The 24881-nt window shown below is 43.0% G+C and overlaps 1 protein-coding gene across 4 annotated transcripts; it reads left to right on the forward strand.

Moving 5' to 3' along the window:
- Window positions 1-4863: 4863 nt before the first annotated feature.
- On the forward strand, window positions 4864-24143 carry LOC147642392 (uncharacterized). 4 transcript variants are annotated; one of them, XM_086805907.1, is made up of 7 exons: window positions 4864-5370; window positions 16983-17047; window positions 17195-17259; window positions 17344-17433; window positions 17541-17653; window positions 20915-21025; window positions 23575-24143. In XM_086805907.1, exons 1-7 carry the CDS (start codon window positions 4882-4884, stop codon window positions 23608-23610), a joined length of 969 nt encoding a protein of 322 aa, XP_086662033.1. In that variant the 5' UTR covers window positions 4864-4881; the 3' UTR covers window positions 23611-24143. The 4 variants fall into 4 exon arrangements, with proteins under 4 accessions (XP_086662033.1, XP_086662023.1, XP_086662010.1 ...); XM_086805897.1 differs by having other exon boundaries at window positions 4867-5370; window positions 17541-17674; XM_086805884.1 differs by having other exon boundaries at window positions 4867-5370; window positions 17541-17674; window positions 20915-21020.
- The last annotated feature ends 738 nt before the right edge of the window (window positions 24144-24881 follow it).

Below are 24881 nucleotides of genomic sequence, written 5' to 3' on the forward strand. Positions count from 1 at the left end.
TAAACTTTCGGCCTTCACAAATGCATGCCCGGGTGTTCGATTGATGAATGAACTGCACCCCAACGACCAGGGAGACACCTCAGACAATTTCACTGAAAGAAAAATTTGCAATTATCGAGACACGCCGGTACGCATATCGAAGTCGGTGCCCAAAAAGGGATCCGCATCGCAAAAGCTATCGTACACATACCGACGAGTGCCTATACAACGGCCACGTAAGGACCAAAGGCCAACTGCCCTAGCATGTGGTCCCCACTGGCCACCACGTGGACACCCATGTGACCACTGACCTGAAAGGTATATGCGTACCTCACCTTTGACCCGCGCACAGGTACTATCCCTTTCCCCAGACTCATGAAGCCATAGACCAATGTACTTTCACTATACACCGTCCTTTGTTCCCCGCTTTACTCTCTCTTTCCCTACACTCGTACCCATACCAGCCCTATATAAACCCCCAATACTTCTCTATGGCCGACACCCGACACTCTGAGTGGAGATTGTACCTAACAACCCTCTGCAGCTCGTAACCCGATAGCCCTCTATAGCCTATCTCCCAAAAAGCCCTTTTCAATCCATCTCCAAGTAGGCTCTGCAAAATTTCTTCTAACCCTTCTCTTGTGTGGAGGGGGTGTCCTACACTGTTCTCCCCCCCACCCCATGTGAATAGACTTAAGAGGGAACCCTCCCATCTCCCCCCTTTGGTTCAGTTTCCATCCTTGCCCCCAACTTAAGGGGACACTCTATTTTTTTCCTTCCCCCATTTGCGGAGACTTAAGCAAGCACACTTTTGCTCTTAAAGGTGGTTCCCAAGAGTGAGTTTTGTGCTCATAAAGTAAACAAACAAACTTCAAATTGCAATTCGACTTAAGCATTGAGTTCACCGCGTGACATGAGCTATGAGAAGGTGAATAGTATGGCTCCTCCTTAAAGACGCCAAAATGTTACATCAGGAAGCATGCATAACGACCCTAGAGGGAATACCGTGGACGCAGTCCAAGCTCTTCCTGTGGGAGTCCCACATGGAGCCAATGGCCAGCCGGGCAACGACGTTAGCGAGGCCCGGAGTCGGCCCAAGGTATCCCTCCTACCATTGGGAAGAACTCGCCGGTTTGGGCGAGTGTTACGAATGCTACCCAGTTCTGTGGGCCCAGGCTAGGGTGGTAAATAAGCCCACTCTAGCACATAGACATCCCTCCGAGGAGTGGGAGGATCAAGCGACAAAACCTGAGAGAGAGATAGGTCGGCTTGAGTCCTCGTCGGCTACCAACGACGAGGTGTATGGTCCCATAGGGATTTCCTAGTCTATGGAGACTAGAAGGCCAAATTCTAGATAATCGGCATGATAAGATAAGCCTTGATCTGGCTATGGATATATTTGAACATTGTATCTATTTTTAATTAAATTCCTTGTTTCCTAGTATTGCTGTATCATTGTTAAGTGGCTATTTTAACGAACACTGTGTAAGGTCTCTAATTAAGGAACTTGTTTATATATGTTACACAGTGTGGTAGGACTAACTAGAAAACAAAATTGACGCTTGAGTTGGGTAGAAAGTGGCTATTTTAACGAACACTGTGTAAGGTCTCTAATTAAGGAACTTGTTTATATATTGTTGTATCATTGTTAAGTGGCTATTTTAACGAACACTGTGTAAGGTCTCTAATTAAGAAACCTGTTTATATATGTTACACAGTGTGGTAGGACTAACTAGAAAACAAAATTGACGCTTGAGCTGGGTAGAAAGTGGGAGGATGGAATGCCATAACGGCACCATCCTATAGACGGGTGAACCCGATTAGTCGGGTAGCTTTCCAACATAATTGATTGAAAGGTAAGCAGGTACCTGGGCAACCCTACTCTAGAGGATTAGACTAGCGACTGTGCCTCACGTAGATGGGAAAAAAAATGTTGTTTCTAAGAATCAAGAATAGAGGTTACCCAAGTTAAGGTTAATTACTCTATGGGTGATTTGATTTTAAGAGTCATTTAGGAGACCACGCTCCCCCTACGGGATAGAACTAGGTCTTACCTATTAGTCGTATTCTCGCATCTTTACACGGTCGAGGTGTTGACGAGCATGAAATTTTTCTTTTGTTAGACTCAGTAGACTATCTTAAGGTTTCCCCTTTTTAGGTTGGGGGACCTTACATCTATCTCACAATCGTAAACACATTAGTTGTTCCAATTAATTGCTATCTCCATAGCAATTAATCCCATATGAAACGTTGATAGGCACAAACACAACATACACTCACCACTTGTTAAACTATGAGATGAGAGTATCATTATACACATCATGTAGCATGTATTACCACTTGTTACACTCGACCATGTGCAGTTGTCTAATGTAGTCCACTTGTTATGCTTTGACCATATAAAGTCGTCATGCATGGCACTACTTGTTACACCTCAAAAACATACACCCGTCAAGCATGGTCTCAAGCTATACCAATAACACTAGGTAACTAGTATTCAATACGAGATCACCCACGATACCAATTCACTAGGATGGCACACTAGCATCCAAGCGTCTCTATTTAGCTAAAGGGTGGACATTATGTAACATCTCTCTTGTTTAAATAAGCAACTGACCTCAGTTGCGTGACAACAAGACATTCTATCAAGGACTTCTTTGTGTAATAAATTCTAGTGTCGAATACTACCAGAAATTATCCCACATAAATCTAGAGATATGTAAATCTAGAGATATGTAAATCCTTCACACAAGATTAATCTTTGTGTCCCATACCACAAGACTAATATGTAGTGAAAATTTCATAAAGTATAGTTCAAGATGAAAGAGCCAGTTCCTCCAGGAAGTTCTACTTTTGATGCATAAAAACTCTCCTTGAAATTTACAAAAAGTTTTAAATAAAATTTATGGTAAAAATAATCAAATAAAACGAATTTGTTACCTTAGGAGTCGGAATACTCGTTGTAGTAGAAGTCTTCTTCTTTATCGTCGAATTTTATTACTTTTTTTTTTGTAAAATAATTTGAGAAGCGATAATTTAAAAATTATAAAAGTAACAAACTTATTTGATTCTCATTTGTTGGAAAGAAGCTTGTCTTCCAACAAGCTTATCACGCCGCCTTTAAGTCAATGAAAACGTAATCTTTGAAGTTGATGATGCTTGACACAAGAATATGAATTATTAAAGACTCCTTTTGTTATTGAAGAATCCGAGAAAAAACATGGTGAACAAGTCTTTAAAAAGTTTGTAATATTTTGTAGAAGAATCCTTCATGAAGTTGTCCACTTGGTTGAAAATTTTGCTCAACTTAATTTTGGTTTTGTAAAGCTGCCTCTCTTTTTCTCCTTTTTTTTGGGTAGGCTATGAAGGCTTGTGGAGTTAAGGAAAATACAAGCTTTCTACCTTATGAAATACATAAGACTTATTGTGGTCATAAGCTTTTAAAGCTTATAATAATAAGCTTTATAACCTTGCAAAGTTTATAAGCTTTAGCTTTTAATAAGGTCCTCTATGCAACACACAACAGGCAGCCTGACTGTGAGAGTAAACTGTTGGAGCGAACATATAAACAAAGAAGAAGAATAATAAACTTGCCAACTAGTCACACAATCGTTAGTAATAATAATAAGCTTTATAACCTTGCAAAGCTTATAAGCTTTAGCTTTTAATAAGGTCCTCTATGCAACACACAACAGGCAGCCTGACTGTGAGAGTAAACTGTCGGCTGAGCGAACATATAAACAAAGAAGAAGAAGAATAAACTTGCCAACTAGTCACACAATCGTCAGTAATAGTCGCTCAGAGAGAGAATAAGGAAAAATTGCCAGTCCTTTTTTGGTGAATTTGTCACCGCCTCTAAAGAGAGAGAAAAAGAAAAGAAAAATCATGCACCCTCCATTATAGATTTGCTAATGTATGTGCCAATCCACCAAAAACTAAGAGCAGGGCATTAATCCTCAAGCTTTGCTCCATACATCCTTAAAGATGGATCTGCAAACCATCCTCAATTTACCAAAATCACTTTTGTGAAACTAGGCGTGGTTTCTCTTGCACATTAATGGTTTTGGAGGAAAGGGTGACAATCTCTCTATGCCCTTGATTCCAATCTCCATCCAAGGATCCACAAAATTCCCATCATGAACCATTCAACCTTTGTCTAAGAGTTTTTGAGCATTTGTCTGCTTTATTCTTTGGATTTTTGTGAGCTTCTTCTTTTTCTTCAAGTGCAAGTATCCATACTCTAATACCACTGTCACGAGACCTCATGTACTTCATCAAACTCACATATACATCAATGATTAAACCATACGTTTGAATCAAATTGACAAGATTGAAGCATAAGATAAATAGAGCAAACATCACCATTAACACACTATTGGGTGCAATCTTCCTCCTCATGCGTGGAGCTCTTCCTTTCACGACATGAGTATTTTGAGATTTGTATTCAATATATAGCCTAATGAGCTAATAATAGTTATCCGTACAAATTCGGGCTTGTTTTTCCACTTTTAAATAGCTCAAGCTCTAGAGCTTATTCACCCACTAAGTGTAAATAACCAAAACTCTTCTAATATATGTGCTAATAATATAGCAGTGCTACGCACAAACATGCATAAATAATATGTACAATCATTTGGTACATGACCATCAAAATAATAATAATCTGAAATAATATAGACAAGATCTTCCATGTACGATATGCAAACATAAACACATCAGTTATTATGCTATCTCCACAACAATTAATCTCAATATGAAACATTGTGATAAGCACAAACACAACATTCATTTACAACTTGTTACACTAATGATTATACTCATCATATAGTATGATTTGTAATTGAGAATCTAGTTTAATTTATAATTGAGAACCGGTTTTAATTTTACCCTAGCCTTGAATCAATGAATGGTGAACGAAATCACTCCGAGATGTTGTTACTGCTCTTTGGCCCTCCCATCCTCTCGACCAGTTCTCATTATCGCGTCCCGACTCTTATCACCTGTGACAGGCGGAGAGAAAGGACGTCCTTGTGCCCGACTGCTTTTTCGAATTTGTGCGTGCTTTCGTTACCCTCCTTGTCCTCCGAAGATGCCGGGAAATCATGCTGCAAGCCACGTCACTCCTCCACCTCCACCTCCAGTGACGTTCTCCAGTGTCGTCGTCTACTACTACTACTACTACTGCTGGTGATAGTGACTTGTTTTCTGTCTATATTTGATGATGGCCACGCAATGGCCGCAGCGGGTATGTCTCAACAACACTCAAAGTCTGGCTATAGTTGTGCCAATGTATCTCACTATTACGAAGGCATGGATGGCCTTGAGGGTGAACATTTAAAGAAGAAACTTTTCAAGATCATTCGAAATCATCACATTATTCCTTACGATCAGGTATCAAAAGTCCCTATATTTCAATGTATGCGTTCTTTTTATGGATTTTATATTCCCCTCTTTTAGTAGTGATAACAAGTTCACAGTGAGAGAGACATCAGAAGGCAAAGCTTTACCAGATCAACTTTAATAGAGCACATGTGATGGGCTCTCTATTCTTCGAGACTCAGAAGACTACACGAGGACACAAAGTCCAAATTCCGGACTATTTTCTTCACACATGTGGTCCGTAGGGTCAATCAGTTTACACCGGTTTGATCATAGTTGACAAAGCCTTACCAAAGTTGACTCTGCTAACTGGAGTGCTTGAGGTCACCACTACCATAGGTTTTGTGGCCACGGCGAAAAGTAAAAAACCGCCTTTGGATGTGCCTACGGGCAGGGGAAAATTGCTACGACAGGTGGATCTAACTCGAGAAAAGTTCCTGACATTGGATGTGTGCCTTAATCATAATCAAGATGGTTGTAGAGCAGTGTTGAGAGTGCTTGAATACAAGCAGAGGTCCAGTTGTACAAGTGTTATATTTGAGAGGCTAAACAATGCAAGAGCATACTACCCATACAAGGGCTCCGCCAGATACTCTTTATCATTGCAACCCACCTATTGGCATACAGAAAAAGAACCACTAGAGGAACGTTATTAATAAATCCTTACACAAGCAAATGGATAGAGACGACGGCGGCAAAGGAGGCCTTTTCTCGATAAAGATCTTTAGACCGGATAAGGCACTACCCCCCTTCTTTGACTCAAGCTTATCTTCCTCGAGTTTTAGTCCAGAGAAAAAAAGCATGCGCAGGAGGGAGGGTTTATCAAATGGATAAAGGCAGCCATGAGCTAGCAAAATGAAGAAATTTCAAACAGACATTTCTGGACCTAAAAAAACACGCAACCTATAGGCAAAAAAAACACTGATAGGAGGGCAAGGAGCCAAACACTATAGATGAGGCTCAAAGTAATGCTCGTTTTCAGCCAGTAGTTAGCTCATGCTTCTAGCTAGGCAAGTTATGCTAGCAATTGGTGGGATGGTAAAGTAACTCTTGATGTGTCTTTAAGGTAAATTTATTTGGAAGCAAAGAAAATTGTTATATTTATATAGCTAACGTTGAAAAAATTTACAAGATCTTTATGGAAAGGTGAAAATAGAAGTGAGGTCGGTAGTAGCATTGGGGTCATAGAGAATTTTGCAGCTAATTTTTTTTGGATTGACGTGGAGTCTCCATATATCCTATTGCCATGGAGAGAGGAACGGCTCATCTTCAAGAGTTTGTTCTTCTACCATCGTAGTGGAAGGAACCTGGTCGTGCTGTCGTAGCTCTTGGAGGCGTTGTTGCACCCTAGTGAGAACCGTTGCTAGACACCTCTTGACATCATTATTATCTCTTTGTAGTTGTGCCTTGGGTGGACACCCATACACTATTTGGGCATTTCCGACCTCAGGATGAGCTTTGGACCTATGGATGAGCTCCATAGTGAACATGACTCATTATGGTAGAGGACTAACGCTTAGGACTGGCACCTCATGCCAGGGGACTTATGTGTATGCCTAGGGCTAGCAGTGCATAGTCACCACAAAAGGGAAACGGGAACGAAACTGGCACCCCGCGAATCGAAAATGGAAAGGGAAACGGGTAGGAAGCGGCACATAGACTTGGTCTGTAGGTTGGCCACAGGTTGGCTAGCCGACTCGACACTTCCGCCTCAGCCGGCGTCTCGGCTGGTTGACCCAACCTTGTGTGCATCTGTGTGTGTGTGTACATCTGGTTGTTTTTTAAGGGGGGGGAAATGTACAGGTTGAATTTGGATTGAGATGTTTTTTCTAAACAGAAGGGGATGGGAAACACGTTTCCATGTTTCCCACCTCCGTTTCTCACGTTTCTTGTGACTATGGGCCAGTGTGAGGCCGAGGATTTCGGTCTATGCCCATATTCAGAGTGTGGAATTTCGATTGGCCAGGGGACGTAATGTCTACTCCGGAATGACTGTTTGTTAACAAGCTAAATGAAAGGGAGATTGTCCAACACATTCTTATGCATGGCATACTTGCATGCTTGGAATTGTTTTACTGCCTTTAAGACTTGTGTGTTTAGTTCATGGGTAGGGGATGCCCGCCCGTGAATCGTGCACTTGAATTTGTATTCAGACCATGCTTGTGGGCTGTAGATAGGTGGTAAGTCCTTAACTCTTTGTTATTCATTTATGATTTGTGGCTCATTTTTCTGTTTTGTAGGTCCACACATTAAAGTGTGGTCGGACAACTTATGAATGAGTTGGGCATTCTCACTAATATAAATTGGTTGACTACACTTATATGAGGTGTTGTCATGTGCATGCTCGTTCCCAAGGTTTTTTCTTGAAGGGCAATAGATAAAGAACTGGTTTTGGAACTAGACTCTGGAGCTACAGCAGCTAGGCATGGGCAGGAAGATGGTGGAATCACCCAGCAAGCTTTCGGCGAGCTTTTATGGAGGCATATTTGTGTCGGGACGATCCACTAGGGATGGAAGAGCCAGAACAGATCGAGTTTCACTTTGTGAGAAAAAGAGGAAAGACAGTGGTCAGGAAATTCCTCTTGAAGTTTAAGAATTATTCGCGTATGAATGCGAAGTGGATGCCAGAAGAGTACTTCAAGGACTACCCATATATTCTTCGAGCTTATGAGGAAGCAGGTGGTCCAGATGTATTTGAAGTATAGGCTTGAACGCCTTGTGATCAAGACAGATTTAAGAGGGAGGGATTTGTGCCTCTAGTACTCTACATTGTATATATATATTGGACTAGAATTGACCATTATTCTACTTATATAATGGTTACTTGGACATGCTCTAGTTTGGGTGGCAATGATGCCCAATAGCCCAGCCACGTCATCATCTATCTGTATAGTTGTACGAAACTATGTGGAGCTGTACGGACGACTGAAAATTTCAAAAACCCTAAAAATTTTAGAAAACCCTAAAATTGCTCCAAAAACTGCTTTTTGGAGGTTTTTATCGCGCGAAAACCAGTAAAACAGGTTTTATATCAGTTTTGTTTCCAGGAAGAGCTTTCCATGGTTTTCTTTATCAACAAGGCTGTAGGAGTTCTGGAGATTACTCATGGGATGAGCGAGTGATTCTTGGACTTGAACTTGGAACTTGGACTTGATCATTGGATTGGAACTAGGACTTGGATTGGAACTAGAACTTGGATTTGGGATTTGGATCTAGACTTGGATTTGGATATGGACTTGGATTCATTGGATTTGGATTTGGATCTGGACTTGGATTCATTGGATTTGAATTTGGACTTGGACTTGGACTTGGACTTGGATTTGGAGTTGCATTTGGATCTTGACTTGGATTCATTGGATTTGGATCTGGACTTGGACTTGGACGTGGATTTGGTCTTGGACTTGGATTTGGATTTGCACGTGGACTTGGATTTGGACTTGGACTTGGACTTGGACTTGGACTTGATTTGGACTTGGACTTGGACTTGGATATTGGATATTAGATCTGGTACTAGCCCGGTGAGAGATTCTTGTGGGTCATCCCCATGGTGTGCCCGACATCAGAGATCTCATGCCTCGACACCAACTTTGACTTAGGGATTCTACATCGGCATATTTGTTTGCTTTTGTATTGATTGTATTGATCCTGGCCAGCGTGCTTATGGATTGTTCCTGAACAAATTTTTGAAAGGGAGCGGGGCCTGTTTCCTACTCAGTGTGGTGTATTGTGCAAGATCTCTATTTCCTTCTCTCTCCCTTCTCTCTCTCTATATCTTTATCTCTTGGATATGTGGTTGAGTCTATCACGGCAACGCTGGGCTTACTACAATTTGCACAGCCAGCGCATCAAGAAAGATGAAAGTGACTGCTTGCTCTACGGCCAGCATAAAGAAATACCACTAGGTGGTCTACTGTAGAGCCATCGTTGAGAGAAGAGAGAGGGAAAGCTGTTGGAAGGTTGGTGTTTTCGAGCGTGTGATCTATGGCTAGAAGGTGCCTTGGATTATCCCATAAGTGGAAGCATGGGAAGTTGAAGAGCCATATATTGGCTAGAGTGGCACCTTGTCATTGTCATCTCCTCCGGCCGGTGTTTTGGGAGGCAGCTCACCGGGAGATGGGAGCTTGGTGGAGGGATGCTGTAGTGCCCGTTGGGGGTGTTCGTGGTGCTCAATGGTGATGCGTCTCCTACGTGCGTTAGTCTTCTGCTGCGCATTCTGACATGGAGTTTGAGATGACTGACCTGGGCTTACTCCACTTCTTTTTGGGATTGGAGATCTGGCAGACCCAGAGGGGGTTTTTTGTCTCTCAGCAGAGCGGTATGTTCATGAGTTGCTTGAGGCCTTTGGGATGGAGAACTGCAAGCCTATTACTTCGCTGATGGACCCAAACACAAAGTGAAGTGTTAATGATCCTTGTGAGCCAGTTGATGCCTGCTAGTATCGGAAGTTGGTTGGTTCATTGATCTGGTTGCTGAACACTAGATTGGACTTGAGCTTCTCCGTGGGGTTGTTGAGCTCTTTTATGCAGACGCCATTTTAGTCTCATTGGGACGCACGATTGTGGATCTTGCAGTATCTGCAGAGTACGAAGGATCTAGGACTCTTTTACACAGGAGGGGATGGAGTCAGACTCCAAGGTTGGAGTGACTCAGATTGGGGAGGAGATCCAGACACGAGGAGATCTACTTCAGGTTACAGCTTTACCCTCGGCTCAGGAGCAGTTTCTTGGAGCAGTAAGAGGCAGCCAACTATTGCCCTATCTTCGACAGAGGCAGAGTATCGGGCTGCTTGTGGGGCTGCTTGCGAGGTTGTGTGGCTGTGGAGGCTGTTAGGCGAGATTGGGTTTCCACAGAAGGAGCCCACAGTTATCCAGTGGGATAACCAGAGTTGTATAGCTATTACTCGTCGGAACTCGATCTTCCATGCCCGGACCAAGCACAGAGATACAGTATCACTTTGTACGTGAGAGACTTTATTGTTCGACGGAGGACAATGCGGCGGACCTCTTCACGAAGTCTCTACCTCAGGCTACGCTCAGGCGGCACTCCAGCTCCCTAGGGTTGATTTCATAGCCAGGAGCTGAGAGGGGGTGTTAGAAGTCGTCTCCTGTCTTTATCAGACACCAGGGCCTCTGTTGTGGGTGTGCCCGCCCTGTATAGGTGTTTTCTCATTTTTCCTCACTCCCCGTATTTTTTCCCCATTTTTCAATGGTGTGGGTGGCTGCCCTATGCTGGAAGGATCACACAGAAGCTGGCCGACTGCACTCATACGCATATGGAGCTGGCCGACTTGTTCTGTTGGGGTCGTGGAGGATTTTTTGGTTGGCCGACTAGAGGGACCCAATCGTGAGGCTGGCGGCCTGCTTCTCCACTGGCCGAGTGCATTTATGGGGCCATATATAATGGCCCCATGGCCCCCACATCATTGTATCATCTTTTCAGTGCGGGATCTTGTGCATATAGAAGAGTTACATGCCTATCTCTCTCCTTCTCTTGTGCTGTCTATTTTTCTGCACTCTACTTGCTCTTGTGGTCTCAGATTTGGTTATCATCTCCGTTGTGTATTTTGACATGGTATCAGAGCTCGGGCATGTGTGGTCGTGGGCAGCTGAGGCATGTGTGGTCCTGGGCGACCCCCTCACGCCTCGGTGGCTTGCGGAGCTCGAATCGAGGGAGGGTGTTGGAAGGTTGGCGATTTCAAGCGTGTGACATCCCCTCTGTCTTATAAAGTAGTTGTCCGCAACTGTATAAACTTGATACCACTGAGATATCCTTCAAGAATAGCAAATCCACTGCCAATCAACAGTATTACATAATTCCGGCATTAAAGACATAAATCCAGATCCACGATTCGAAGCCAGATACAGGCACAAGAGCCAACCGTATCAAGAAAGAATCTATATCCATATCCCGAGTCAACAACTTTGATAATAACTAGACACAAGCACAAGAGGCAACTGTGTCTCAAAATATTCATAAATCCATAAGCCGACTCAACAACTCTCATATTAACGAGAATAGAGGCACAAGAGCCAACTATGTCTCAAAATATTCATAAATCCATAAGCCGAGTCAACAACTCTGATTTTAACTAGACACAGGCACAAGAGCCAACTGTGTGCCAAATATCCATAAATCCATAAGTAGCTTTAAGTATGTGCAAAAAGAAAATAAGCAGAATACATAGCCACAAAACATCTTGCATAAGTGCACCAATTCTATGATCCATACGCATGCCCAAGCCTAACATGCTTCACATGCCCATATGGTTCACTAGGGCAACAACCCTTCCATGAAACCAAACATGCTTCACATGTCCATATCGTTCACCAGGGCAACGGCCCTTCCATGAAACCATACATGCTCGTCAAGGTTTCCCCTTCCACGAGGCATCACTCACCAGGAACACCAACCCTTCCATGAGTCTAGATATTAACTCACTACAGTCACCAACTCTTGCATGAGTTTATAGGGTCACCAACCCAAAGTCACTCACTAGGGTTGCAAACCCTTCCATGAGTTCATGAAATACTTGCTGGATAGAGTCACCAACTCTTTCACGATCCCATGAGTTTGGATAGTGAGAAATCAGAGGCACCAACTCTTCTCACTAAATGGAGTCACCAACTCCTCTCATTGGACAGAGTCACCAACTCTTCCATGAGTGCATAATAACATAACAATAAATCACAAGCATAGAGATCCTGGTTCTCCATAAACATGTCTGTTCCTGGATTCAACTAGGTATATATATATATATATATATATATATATACATATGTATGTATATGTATACATATGTATGTATATGTATACATATGTATGTATATGTATACATATGTATACATATGTATACATATGTATACATATGTATACATATATATATATATGTATATATATATATGTATATATATGTATGTATACATATGTATATATATACATATATATATATATGTATACATATGTATACATATGTATACATATACATACATATGTATGTATATATATACATATATATACATACATATGTATACATATGTATACATATGTATACATATATATATATATAAACATGTCTGCGATTAGATAGTTTTACAGGCATTTTGGCCGATGATAGAAATCCATAGAGAAATCCTTGATCCATAAGATATCCAATAAATCCACTGTAACCATAGTATTCTCATAGTCTAGAATCAACGAGTCCATGTTACTGATAAATAATTCATAGTTTTGTAACCGCATGTGCGACATATTCTAGCGTGCCATACCACTAGAATACTCTTATATGAGATCCTTGTGTAGGCGACAGTTCTAGCATCCCATATTGCTAGGAGCCTCCAGTACACAAGACTAGACTATTCATCAAAACCATAGAGAAGCCTTTTCCAGAATTAGAATGGTTTTCAAGGACACCGCTTTTCAGAAAAATAACTTTCCTGAAGCACATCTTAAAATAGACATGAGAATCACTCTCCACTTGCGTCAGCAAGGGAGTTCAACATGTACAAAATTCCAAATACTAGCAAAAAGCATCAACTTGGTAAAACTCAAAGTATACTTAGCTTTTCTGCAAGCGATGAGCAGAGAAGTATGCACTTCAGCCTTGATGATGATCGCTTGATGATCTGATTGTTGAATGCTTGATCGATTATGATGCTTGATGCTTGAATGCTTGAATTAATGCAACACTAGGTATTTATATGCATGAGAAGGGCTGGTGGTTTGCTCAAGAGCAAGTCGGCTCGCTCTCATCATACACGACTTGATAAAATATCATTTATATGCTGATTATAATGCTTTAATGCTGCCGACTAGACTATATGCTTATGCAATGTTTTAATGCTATGGTTGAAGTTCGCATGCAATGCAATAAATGCTTCTAATGCAAACTCTGAGGCTCTGACTGGCTTCTATACGCATGAATGATTCTCTTCAAGTGGGTTAAGGAATTGGACTGACTGACTGACCTTCTATGGCTGAGGAAAGACCTACGTAACTCGTGCCCGACATGTCCCGGACTGGGGCTTACAATGGGGCCATGGCATACGACAAAATCATATCCTAAAGGGTCCTACTGATGTACAATGATGCACTGATGATGAGCCATCTTGTCACCATGCACTATAGTGCAGAGTGCATGTGACAATAACGATTAAGTTAGATGTTTTGGGGGGCACTAGATTAGCAAGCATTAGTGCGGAGTTTCGTAGATGGTTTCGTTGCTAAGTTAGTTTATGGTCTTCTAGTTGGATGGTTGGTTGAACATAGTGGATTCCAGGGTCTTAACTTGTGTTACAACACCATGGATCTCCTAAACACGAAACACAAGCGATTAGTACAAACCCCCTAAGAGGGGTGCAAGCTAGCTCACCTTCCAACCGTAGGTTCTATGCTTCGAACCACCCCCGAGCCAGGAGCTAAGGTTTCACTCCCACAAATCCATGCCAATCTTTCAGCATGCCGACCTATGCTTTGCCAATAACTCTGACCAATAGTGAGGTTATGACAATAATAACCCATGCTTCACTTATATAGTGCCCCTTGCTGCTATAAATAACCATCCTGTTATAAATAGACAGTACACATGGATTTATTAATAATAACCTTAGCCACCTATATTAGCCTGCTCTCTCCTAATTCTAGATTAGGCTACTAATCCCAAGGATTAGCACTAGGTATGCAACATTCTCCCCCTCCTCAGACATTTCCACTCTTGGAAACAAAATCTGTCTTAGAAAGAAAACTGGGAAACCTATGTGCTAAACTAGGAATTGACTCTTAAGTTGAAGTCTTGGAAAGAAATAAAGGAAACTCAAACTACATTTGACAAGTGGCCTCAGAATCTAGTTCACCATTCATGCACTTTCCACCCATAATTCTGCCATTGGAATTGACTAAATCTGTTCCTCTACAACTATCTTAGTGCAACTAAAAACAAACCAACTCGAACTAGAGTTGTGAGGAACACAATAATCCCTCAATCCAACTCTTGAGGAATCAGATAATCTGACATCATAGAGACAATTGTCGTACCTAGGGGATAAAAATACCTTCCCTCTTTGAGAACCTCAGAGCTATCAGATATGTGAACACTCTCGTCATAAAGGACCTCTGAAAGTGTTCCCATCAAGATCGTGTCCAAACCAGAACACCCATGATATAACTCTCCTACTGTACCATATCCTTTGCCAAATACACAACTAGGGAATTTGCTGTACATCAAGTCAATTATTTCTAGGGCTACACCTCGAAGTCCATTTTCAAGTTCTAATTCTCAAGAGAAACTTGGATTGACACCCATACCAAACATAACATGTTCAGTATTATCATAGGCAGATCTTGACCAATCAAATGATATCTCGGTGCTGAACATGTGCAATGTTCCATTAGAAATGATGTATCCTCTTTGTTGCTTGTGTTAGAAGTCATCTCTTGTCTATACATATACACCAGGGCCTCTGTTGTGGGTGTGCCCGCCCGTATTAGGTGTTTTCTCATTCTTCCCCACTCTCCATATTTTTTTCCCATTTTTCCCTATTTTTCCATGGTTTGGGTGGCTGCCCTATGATGGCAGGAAGGGTCGCCAACCTTATGGATGGGGGCAATAGTGTGTAAAGTCCATGCGGGCGGGAACCCCTCTATAATAGCCCTGTTAAAGAGAGGTGCTATAAATGGCGCCACCGTGTCAGCTGCATATGAAAAATGCTCACCTCTAAGGCCTGTGTGGTCCACGCATCCGTGCTGGAGTCGGCGTATAGCACTCTCCACCATATCGTTGTAAAGAAAGTAGAGTGAGTGGGCCGAGGCTCTAAAGGATAGGGTATAGGCGGCTGATCTGGCACATCATATAGGGAGTTAGCATATGTATGCCAGATCTTGGGGTCAGAGATAGGGGTGTGTGAACGGTGTTCCCATAGCCTCCGCCAAGCCTCAGCTGAAGCGTTGCTCAAAAATAAGTGGTACATGTCCCAGTGTTTGGTTTCCTCGAACATGCGTTTCTTACGGCGAGTTAAAGATTGATTAAGTCTTTGTGCCTTGCGGCCCGAGATTTCACCCCTCTCTACCTCCTGTTTGAGACATGAACGAGTAGCCTGACTCTCGTTATCGTACCAACTATTTTGGGGCATCTTTCCAGTGTTACTCTTGGCGGTACTCCTACAGGAATGTGGGAAGCTTAATAGGGCGGATGTATGTAATAAATCTATAAGCTGTGTAGTAAGAGTGTCAAGAGGTGAGTGTGGGTCTAGATGAAGGCGGCCTCAGTAGATAGAAGTACTATATAGATGATCACAATCATGCGTGAAATATATAGTAGGGCGAAGTGATGTACTAGTAGTAGGTAAAGTGGTAGAACTAGAAGGATGTGCTCGTAAAGATAGTAGTAGGTATGTATGATCCGCCCAAATAGGACAAGTAGGAATGGAAAAAGAGTCCACGAGACTCATGGTCTCTGTGGGACCAAGAATGTAGTCAACAGTGCTCCTCCCTCCTCCATATGGAAAACAAGTGTAGGCTCCTGAGCTTGGCCACCTCTCGAGCCCATTATAAATAATGAGCCGATGATGCGCACCAAACACCAATAGCTGTCTCCCATGTTTTTTGATCTCCCCTAGATCCTCTGAAGATCTCTGTATCCCAAGGTCCTCCTCATCCAGCCCCCTCAAATGTGGATCCTCCATGTCATACACCTCACACTGTCTACTCTGGGTCCTGGCATTAAAGTCTCCCACTAGCAAAATATCCCCCCTCCTCCTATACTCCATGATCCCCTCTGACAATGCTGTGAATATCTCCCCCTCCTTTGCTATAGCATCCTCATGCTCCTCTGCATCCTCCATCTGATCTCTATGACGCTTCCCCTGAGCAAAAAGTGAGCCATCTGGTGAGAAATAGCACACAAAAATATATACCGCCCTCGTATCCGTGAGCTGCACTCTGACCCACATGAACCTAGCTTCCTCATCTCGGCTCATCACTGTAACACGTGGGCAGAGCTCCTCCCTAAAAAGTACAGCCACTCCTCCCGATCCTCGAACACCTCCTGCCCATCTAGTCTGTCCTCTAAAGGCAAACTCCCATGTTATAGCCTGTCACCCTCGGCAAAGTCCTCTCTTGACTCTGGTGTGTCTCTATGAGAAAAATAATGTCCCGATCTCCTAGCACCTCCTCAAAACACCCTGGATCTGACCAGAGTGACCCATTGCAATTCCACACTGCCATCTGTACCTTTGTCTCATAGGCCGTGAGTCCCCATTCGATGATCTTGCCATCAATGATGACATGACCATCACGATAGAAGGCTTTTTTTCTTGCCATTCGTGCCCCTTCACTTTGGGCATCTCTTGTTTGCGATGTGCCACTTGTGCCTTGGAGAGAGAGAGAGAGAGAGTTAGTTGAGTTAGTTTTGTTGTGATCAGATTTTATAATCTCATAGATTTTTTGTCTCTGTGAATGTTGAATTTGCATGCATGCATGTTTGTGGCCCCCTCTTGTTGTATATAGTCATAACATGATAGAAATTTCAAGCAGTCCTTTTTGATAGTGCTATTTGGAATCGGAGCTCCTTTGTACTACCTTTAGTGCAAGAAAATTAATCATTTACATACGAGCGACTTTAATATTCTCAGGTTTGGGATGCATTAAAGCTACTGGATGCAGCAGATTCAAACAATCCTGAAGATTCTTTCGATGTGTGAGCTTCATTTGTTTGCAGAAAAAATGCTTGACAGTCAAAGGAGGATAAATACTTCTCAAGGAGTAATATTTATTTTATAAAGGGGGTATTTCTTGAAATGTTTTTTGGACTAATGATTGGCTTGTATAAATTGGATGTTTGTAGTATTGAAATCTACAGTCAAAAAGCTGTTTCAAAAAGACTGGCTGGAAAACCAGATGGATGGAATAGTAAGGGCTATTCAACCAAATGTCTTGCAGTTGTAGTGTTATATTCTTTGTTCCATATTGCTAACATTGTAACATCCTCTAAAGGAGAACATTTGTGGCCTCGTTCCTATGGTCTTATCAGAGGACGACCAGAATTCGATGATTTAAACAACTTACGCCCTGCAGATGTGAATGGTACACTTGATTTTCATTACCCTGCACATGCCAACATGTGAATAAGCTTGTAGGGAACTCTAATTCCGTGTTTAGTCACAAAGTCTTTCTGGTTTGAATGGCTGTAGTTAATTCTGCACGTGGCAACAAATATTATGGGGAGTGTACACAGACTAGCAACAAGAAATGTGTAGTACCTGCAAACCGGGAGGCTGCCCTAGATACAGCAACAGACAGAAAGGTTTGGATGCCACCACTCAAGGTCTCTCTCTCTCTCTCCCCGTGCACTTAGGCGAAAGGATGTTGCACTTAGTATCGTTGTTTTAGTTTTGTTTCCCTCAAATCTTTGTGCACTAATTGTTTTGACATTTGGGTCATATGTTTGGTCCTTAACCTGTCCACGGACCTATGTAAACAGGGTTAAAAATGGTGGATAGCCCAATCCTTATAGGTAATTGACAAACCGGAAAGATTGCTATAGCTATTGATACCATTCTGAACTAGAAACCAATCAACGCATAGGGCTAGCCTGTTCAGCTGCCATGCAGAGCCATTCGACGCTTGCTCCACCACCACATAGGTCCGATTGGATAAAAATGTTCAACCATGGCATAATTGGTTAAGTTTTCCTCGGAAGCCGATGCTCTGGAATATTTACAGCCATGGTTTTGGATTCTGCTCCCCTGTAATTCCCGGCACTATATCATGGTTGTGCTATTGGAGAGGCTTCCAGAGATCATGGAATGCACACTTTAATCATCTATGACGATCCCAACAAGTAATTAGTGGCATATTGAGAAATGTCATTATCGCCATGTTGACCACCAAGTCGTGAAGTTCCCCTTGGAGATGTCTCTCATTCATATCTTTGTTCTCTGGGAAGAGCTGCCAAAACGTTAGACTAGATTGGCGCAGGTAGCTCAATCACTTCACTTGTCATTGAAACATAAGCTGGAGACGTTTTTGTTTAAACTCTTATCAATTTCATTCTCGTTACAGGTGGATAAATCTCCCTGGAAATGGAAACTGAACCTTTCTATCACGAAGTTGACTCGTTAGTGACATAGGATTACTAGCTAGTTGCGTTGGGGTTTGCCGCTAGCCAAAAGCTATGAAAGAACTTAGTGGCACCTTAAAATTGGAGCTGGCATAACATTGTGAAGTTGTTGCTTGCGTGTAATCTAGGTCAGAACCTGATCCCGCTAGTTAGTATTGGCCTCTGGTCAATCCTACATCGGTCAATGGGTTCTCGGACTGGATCCCTTTGACACAAATTGCTTAATATGAAAAGGACCTTTTGACAAAGTCAAACCACACATACTTGAGGGTATCAAGTAAAATGTATTGAGTGAAGAGGTATAGAAAAATCCGGCTACGTGCTGCTAAAGAATTGCCAGTTTCTTTCATTAGTAACAATTGGTTCATTTTCTAGCTCAAGAAATGGGGAGGGAGGCCCCGTCACGTAATTACTAAGGAAATCCTCCCTTTCGTGGGAGCTCTCGGCAAAGCGGGTGAGTGGATAACGGGAATCGAACGAGATAGCTCACCCATAGGTGGTTTGTCTCCTGTAATAGATATTCCGCGGATAGGTCCTTAGCAACCTTCAATAGGTTGTGCAGGGCAAGACCGAGAAAAAGGACTCCTAACCCACAACCCTCTTCCACCCATCTATTTACTGCAGATTTTTCTTTGAAATTTTGATTCACAAAATAGCCGAGAGAGATCAATCGTGGGGTGGAGTAAATGGCCAACTCGTTAGGCTCATGACCTGAAGACTGGGTTCAAACCTTGCTCCACAAATAATGTTGGCAGCAACAAAAAAGCAAACGAAGATTATTGTATAATAATCCATGCTTTTTTTTTTCTACAAAAGAGATTTCTGTTATGTACCTAACACTAACCCTCGGCATTAGGGACTAATCCAACAGGGTTAGGGGAGCCCTAGGATTAGGGAAAGTAGGCTTGAATGGGTGGCTAAGGTTCAATATTAATAAATCCAAGGTTATTGGCTATTTATAACTAAACTATTATTTATATCAGCAATAAACTCTATATAAGTGAGTCTTGGGTTATTATTGATTCAGTGTGGTCTGGACTTGGATCAAGAGGCCTACTCTTGCCATGGACATGGCGGATCATGGGTAGTCTTGCCAAGGGCCCTTGTGGGCAGGCATTGGTGGTATGGGACGCTAGGGCTGACTGACATGGACGTGTGGGAGTGGAACCTTAGCCCTTGGCTTGGGGGTGGTTCACAGTCACGAACCTATGGTTGGGAGGTGAGCTTGCCTGCACCCCTTCTATTTGGTTTGTACTAAGTTTGTTTTGGCCTGCGTATTAGGGTTGATCTGTGGGAGGATCTCACAACTTCTATAAGTAAAATAAAATGAGATCTCAAGCCAGAAGGTATCAGGGGATCTTCTAAAGCTGTGGGATATAAGCAAATGTTTGGCAACAACAAACACCAAAATTTGTAGGAGAGCAATAAATTCGGCTAGTGATCACTTATCCTAAAATTTGTGTGTCATTGATTTTTGCTGCCCCCAAACCCACCCCACCTTTCCCCGAGAAAAAGATCTTTCGAATAGTAAAAAGAATGTTTATTTGAAGGCTCTCGGAAGGAAGCTACATATGAGGGGGAAGAGCAGAGTCCCGCATTGGGGGGCTGTGCTGCAAATCACCTCTGGATGAGAAAGGTCTGGGACTCCAAATGTGTTGAAGAGCTTCCTGTCAGTCTTGCATGGCCCTAGAGTTGCTCTGGATGGGCTACCATTGGTGGCCATGGAGGGTATGGATGAGATCAGTCCGGATGGAGTGGACTGACTCTAAGGAGGAGCGGCTGTCCCCTCAATGAACACTGGGGCTGGGTGCCAGTCTAACAGAGGGAGCATGTTAAAAGGAGGGAAGCAACAGGGGCAAAAGAAGAGATCGGGTAAAGGAAGGAAGAAAAAGGGTGGGTGTGCTTATCACGGGGAGGGTGCACGAGCCAGAGGAGGGTGGTGGAGTGAAGGAATTGCTGCAGGTGTGTATCGTGGGATGCACTTGTATGTGGGCACAGCTTAGGCATGCAAAGGGGAATATGAGCGAGTGCACAAAGTGGGAAGGAGCAGGAGGTTGAAATGGTTTTAGAGGGACTTGAAACAATGGCCATGGTCAGGGTCAATGTGCAGTGCAGTGCATCATTTAAATTTCGGACAATTATCATGCATAGTATAAAGAGAAGAGAGAAGCAGAAGTCTCTTTACAGTAAGGGCCGATTGCATTGATTGCATCACTATATTTTTCTTTACCTTCATTGTGCTGATTAGAGGCATGTCTCGTTCTTTTTTGTTACCTAAATTTGTTGGAGAGATGCATTGTTTTTTTTCTACAAAATCTCATTGATATTTTGTCTTATCTGCGGTAATTAACACAAGTATCTTCCAGTAACAGTTGAAATGGAAGTGCCTCAAGTGGTAAAGGTGCATCCGATCTCATTTTTGTCATGCCTTCACACGTGTGACAGGTTAGAGGAGATATAGCTCGATCCCTAATGTATATGGCAGTACGTTATGGAGCCAGTGAGCTTGACGGAGAATTCCATTTACAGCTGTCTGATACTCCAAATACTGGTTTGGCATGTTCTCTTGACTTGTCAATTAGGTGAATTGGAATCTTTGAAGAGCATGGGTACTTTGTCAGTGAACACGTGTCACTGATTTATTATGTCATAGTTCGTATACATGTCATTGGTTCAAAGGTCACCATCATGGATAATGCATAGATCAACTTTGAATGTATGGTATAACATGGCTTGGTTCCTGATGACAATTGTTGAACTTGATCCTTTAACATTTAAGATCAACATCGTACTGAAAAACCAAGACAATAAGAGTATCTACAGACTACAACACTTAACATCATAAATGTGGACGAGCTTTACTTACTCTTCAACCCCCTTTCTTAACTGCAAATCCAAAACTCTCGGGGTTATAGATTCAGTGTGCTAAAGCATTGGTCGTGTATGTATACTCAGGAGTCGCTAGAATGCCTTTAGACCCTATTCAAATAGTTCCAATAAAAAGTGATGTGTGACTTGGGAGATGGTTCCCCGTACCTGAGCGCTGCGCCCACCCCACCCCGGTACCTTCACTGCCCGCCTCTCTTCTTTCCCGCTATCCTCTGCCCTCCTGCAGGCTAGCTGCCCCTGCTTCCTGTTTCCTCCCTGCCTCTGCTGCCCCCGCCTTCCTGCTGCCCCCATCTTCCTGCTGGCCCCGCTTTCGCCTGTTGCCCGTGCTGCCTGGCCTCCTCTCCTGCCCCCACCCTCTTTGCTGCCATCGCTGCCATTTCCTGCCCTTCCTGCTCTCCCCTCCGCCTCCCTTCTCTTCGCTGCCCTTCCTCCGCCTCGCTCAGGAACAGAATATTCTCTAACAGGTTTCAAGCCAGCTTTTCTTTCTGATTAGCATCATGGCTAATCAACCCCCTCCAACTGGGCGAACCATTCATTTTTCACAAGATGAGCTTGAGATCCTCTTCGTCGAAATTGAGAAAGACTCCAAGGTGACACTGACACCCCTCCCATATCCAAGCCTGCGACTGGTACTAGTGGTGCTGCCTTCTGGCTCTACACTCCACTTTTAAGATTAAGGCTACTTGGGAGAGGATTCTTCCTAGTAGACTTTCTTATTAGAAGTGCTCAACGGTACTCCCTTCCCTTTGGGCCAAGGAAGATTTTCTTCCTACCCTACACTAACCACTTCGACCTTGTCGAAGAAGACCGGAACTGCTACCCTATCACACTCAGATTCCCGGGTGTTCCGCATGCTTATTGGCCATTGTTGGAGGCCATTGGGGCAGCCTTTGGGCTGGTCCTATAGGTGCCCACCATCCCAAGTTTTCCTACTTCTGCTGCCCAGGCAGTCACGGCCTTGGCTGATGTTGTTCCCAGGGTTATGGTGTTGGCTCGTGACAGTGAGCCCTTTGAGGATTTTGTGTTGCTTCCAGGACCTAATGGTCCCTTGAAGCAACATATGGAGACGTCAGGCAGTCCTAACCAGTGCTGCCGGGTTTGTCACCTAGTCGGCCACTTTGTGCGGGATTGCCCTAGGGCTAGGGGTCGTAGGAGGCGGTGGCACAAACGCACTCCCTAAGCGACACACCCTATTGCTCCGCCTTGGCCCGCCTTTCCCCAAGAGTGGCAGGTCATCTCTCACGGCTGCCCTCAAGGTGGAAACGTTGGGCCACAAGAAGAGGCCCTTCCCAAAGACAATGTACACAATGATGACGTATAGGTCAGAGTGATGATCCTAATCAGTAGATTAGTGTCGAGGTACATAACACGAAGGGCCTATAAGACCAAAAGATGATACATATGCTCCATGTCAAGGCAACACGGAAAAGAAAACCAACCCGCCAAAAGGAAAACAGGGCCAATGTAATATGCAGGCCTTGTGTATACGATGGAGTTGGCATTAAAAAACTGTCGTTGTGTCATGCTTTCATATGATTGTGTACAAGGCAGCAATGTTTACCGTCTATGATTAGCCACTCGATGGTGCTGGAAATTGTCATGGATTTGAAGCTTGACAAGTAGAGGGTCAGGGTCTCTAGAGGCGGGGATGTTGGCTCTTTAAAGTGCAGGTGTGGGTCTTAGAGGATTCCATGAGTGTATGATGCAAGCATGTCGCGAGCATGGGGTGTACTCACTGTGTGAGGTCGCTTGACTCTCCCCAAAGTCCATCTGTTCCAGTGGATCTCGCATGGGCTGCGGGTGGGCAAGGGTACTCAGGTGAGGGCCATAGAAGTTATTGATTTAGATGTTTGTGTGGTATATCCCCTCGTCCCATCGTCTACGTCTGTGATTAGTGGAAGGATCCCCGTATCTCGTAGTAAATTGGGTTTTCTAGGCATGTAGTGCTGCTCTCTCCCTAGTGCTACATAGTCTGTATATCTATCCATTCTGTGGGATGCCCTCTGCTCTCCTTGTGTTGATCCGAAGGCGATGTGACGACACCCTTAGCTGGCCAATGGCAATCCTCATTGTGTGGGACGTGTGTTTGTGGAGATGCCGCTTGAGAAATTTGATTCGACTTCACTGGATGAATTTAAAGAAAAAGAAAAAAGCGGCTTAGAAATGGTATTGTCATCTAATGTAATCTTGGTGAACTTTGAATGCATTTATTTCAGGTACTGCACACATGGGACTCTTGTCTGTACTGCTGAAGTGGAATGTTACGGATCCTCCCTCAAGCGAAGAGAAGGTGCGGAACTCTCGAGTGTGCACTGTCTATCAGCACAACAGAAATCCTTTTGTGGACCATCCCGAGTTTGCAGATCTTATATGGGGAAGATCGAGAGGAACGTTGCCCAGAGAAGTTGATGGTTTGATAATAAAAAATTTGAAACGACTTCATAGACAAGCATTTATCGTTCACAAATTTCACCGGAGACCTGAGTACTCGCTTGAAAGGTGAGACGGATACGTACTTGATTGAGGTCGTCCCCATCATACGAACTCCAAAGGTAACTATGATGATCTAATGAGGAGCTAGAAGTAAGACGCTACCCCAAACACACAGACCCTTCACCAATTGCTGGTACAAACAAAAATCTCGCATTACCAAAAAAAAAAACTATGATGATCTATGACAAAATGTTCGAGTAAGATATTCAAAGGAATGCTTGGTGTGTTTCTTGGGTCGATATGTTCGTACCGTTTTTTATGACTTTATGTTAGCTAATTGAGAAATTATCTTGCTAACTTTGATCATAGAGTAAAGGATTAGTTTTATACAATGTTGGTATTGATAAGCACACTTGTCAAAATCTAAGAGTAATTGTCAAGGAGGTAGATGCTCCAATCAAGCTCATCCTAGGTATTTGTATGACTTTTAAACACCCCATATTCACATGCACCTATGATGTGGACATGTATTAGATGCTTATTTAGATGATTGTACATACTAGCATGCACTAGGCTCTAGACCTTTGGTCAGAACCCAGTTTAGCATTATACAAGTATTTGTAAAAATAGGGGCCAGTGATACTTCATCTGATTTCGAGTCAATGGAAGGATCCCAATCGCAGGAAGTGAGAACTCTAACCAGGTACGAGTCTTTTGATGAGATGAGCAGTTGGTATACACCAGCAGTGAAGGCAACAGAAGACGCAGATGTAAGAAGTGCTCATGCTGCACCACATGTAGAGCAGTAATCACAGATTATCAACTTTCCTTGATTTAGTTATCAGAATCTTTGTTTCACATTCAACCAAATTGAAAGTACAGTTACTCTACTTTTCATACTAACATACTTTCTAAGTCTCGGTCATTATTTGGCTTAGTTAAAGGTAACTTTTCCTTGACTCAATTTAGTTAAATTTCGTTCTTATTTGGACCCTCGGTCCTTTTAAGAATTCTAGATTCCTTTTCCAGAGAATCTAGTCCTCTAACAATGGATCCAATGTTAATCCATGGTCACGCATGTTAAGGACAG

The sequence above is a fragment of the Cibotium barometz genome, chromosome 1 (genome assembly GCF_041138505.1).
Source record: "Cibotium barometz isolate CiBa-2024 chromosome 1, ASM4113850v1, whole genome shotgun sequence".
Taxonomy (NCBI): domain Eukaryota; kingdom Viridiplantae; phylum Streptophyta; class Polypodiopsida; order Cyatheales; family Cibotiaceae; genus Cibotium; species Cibotium barometz.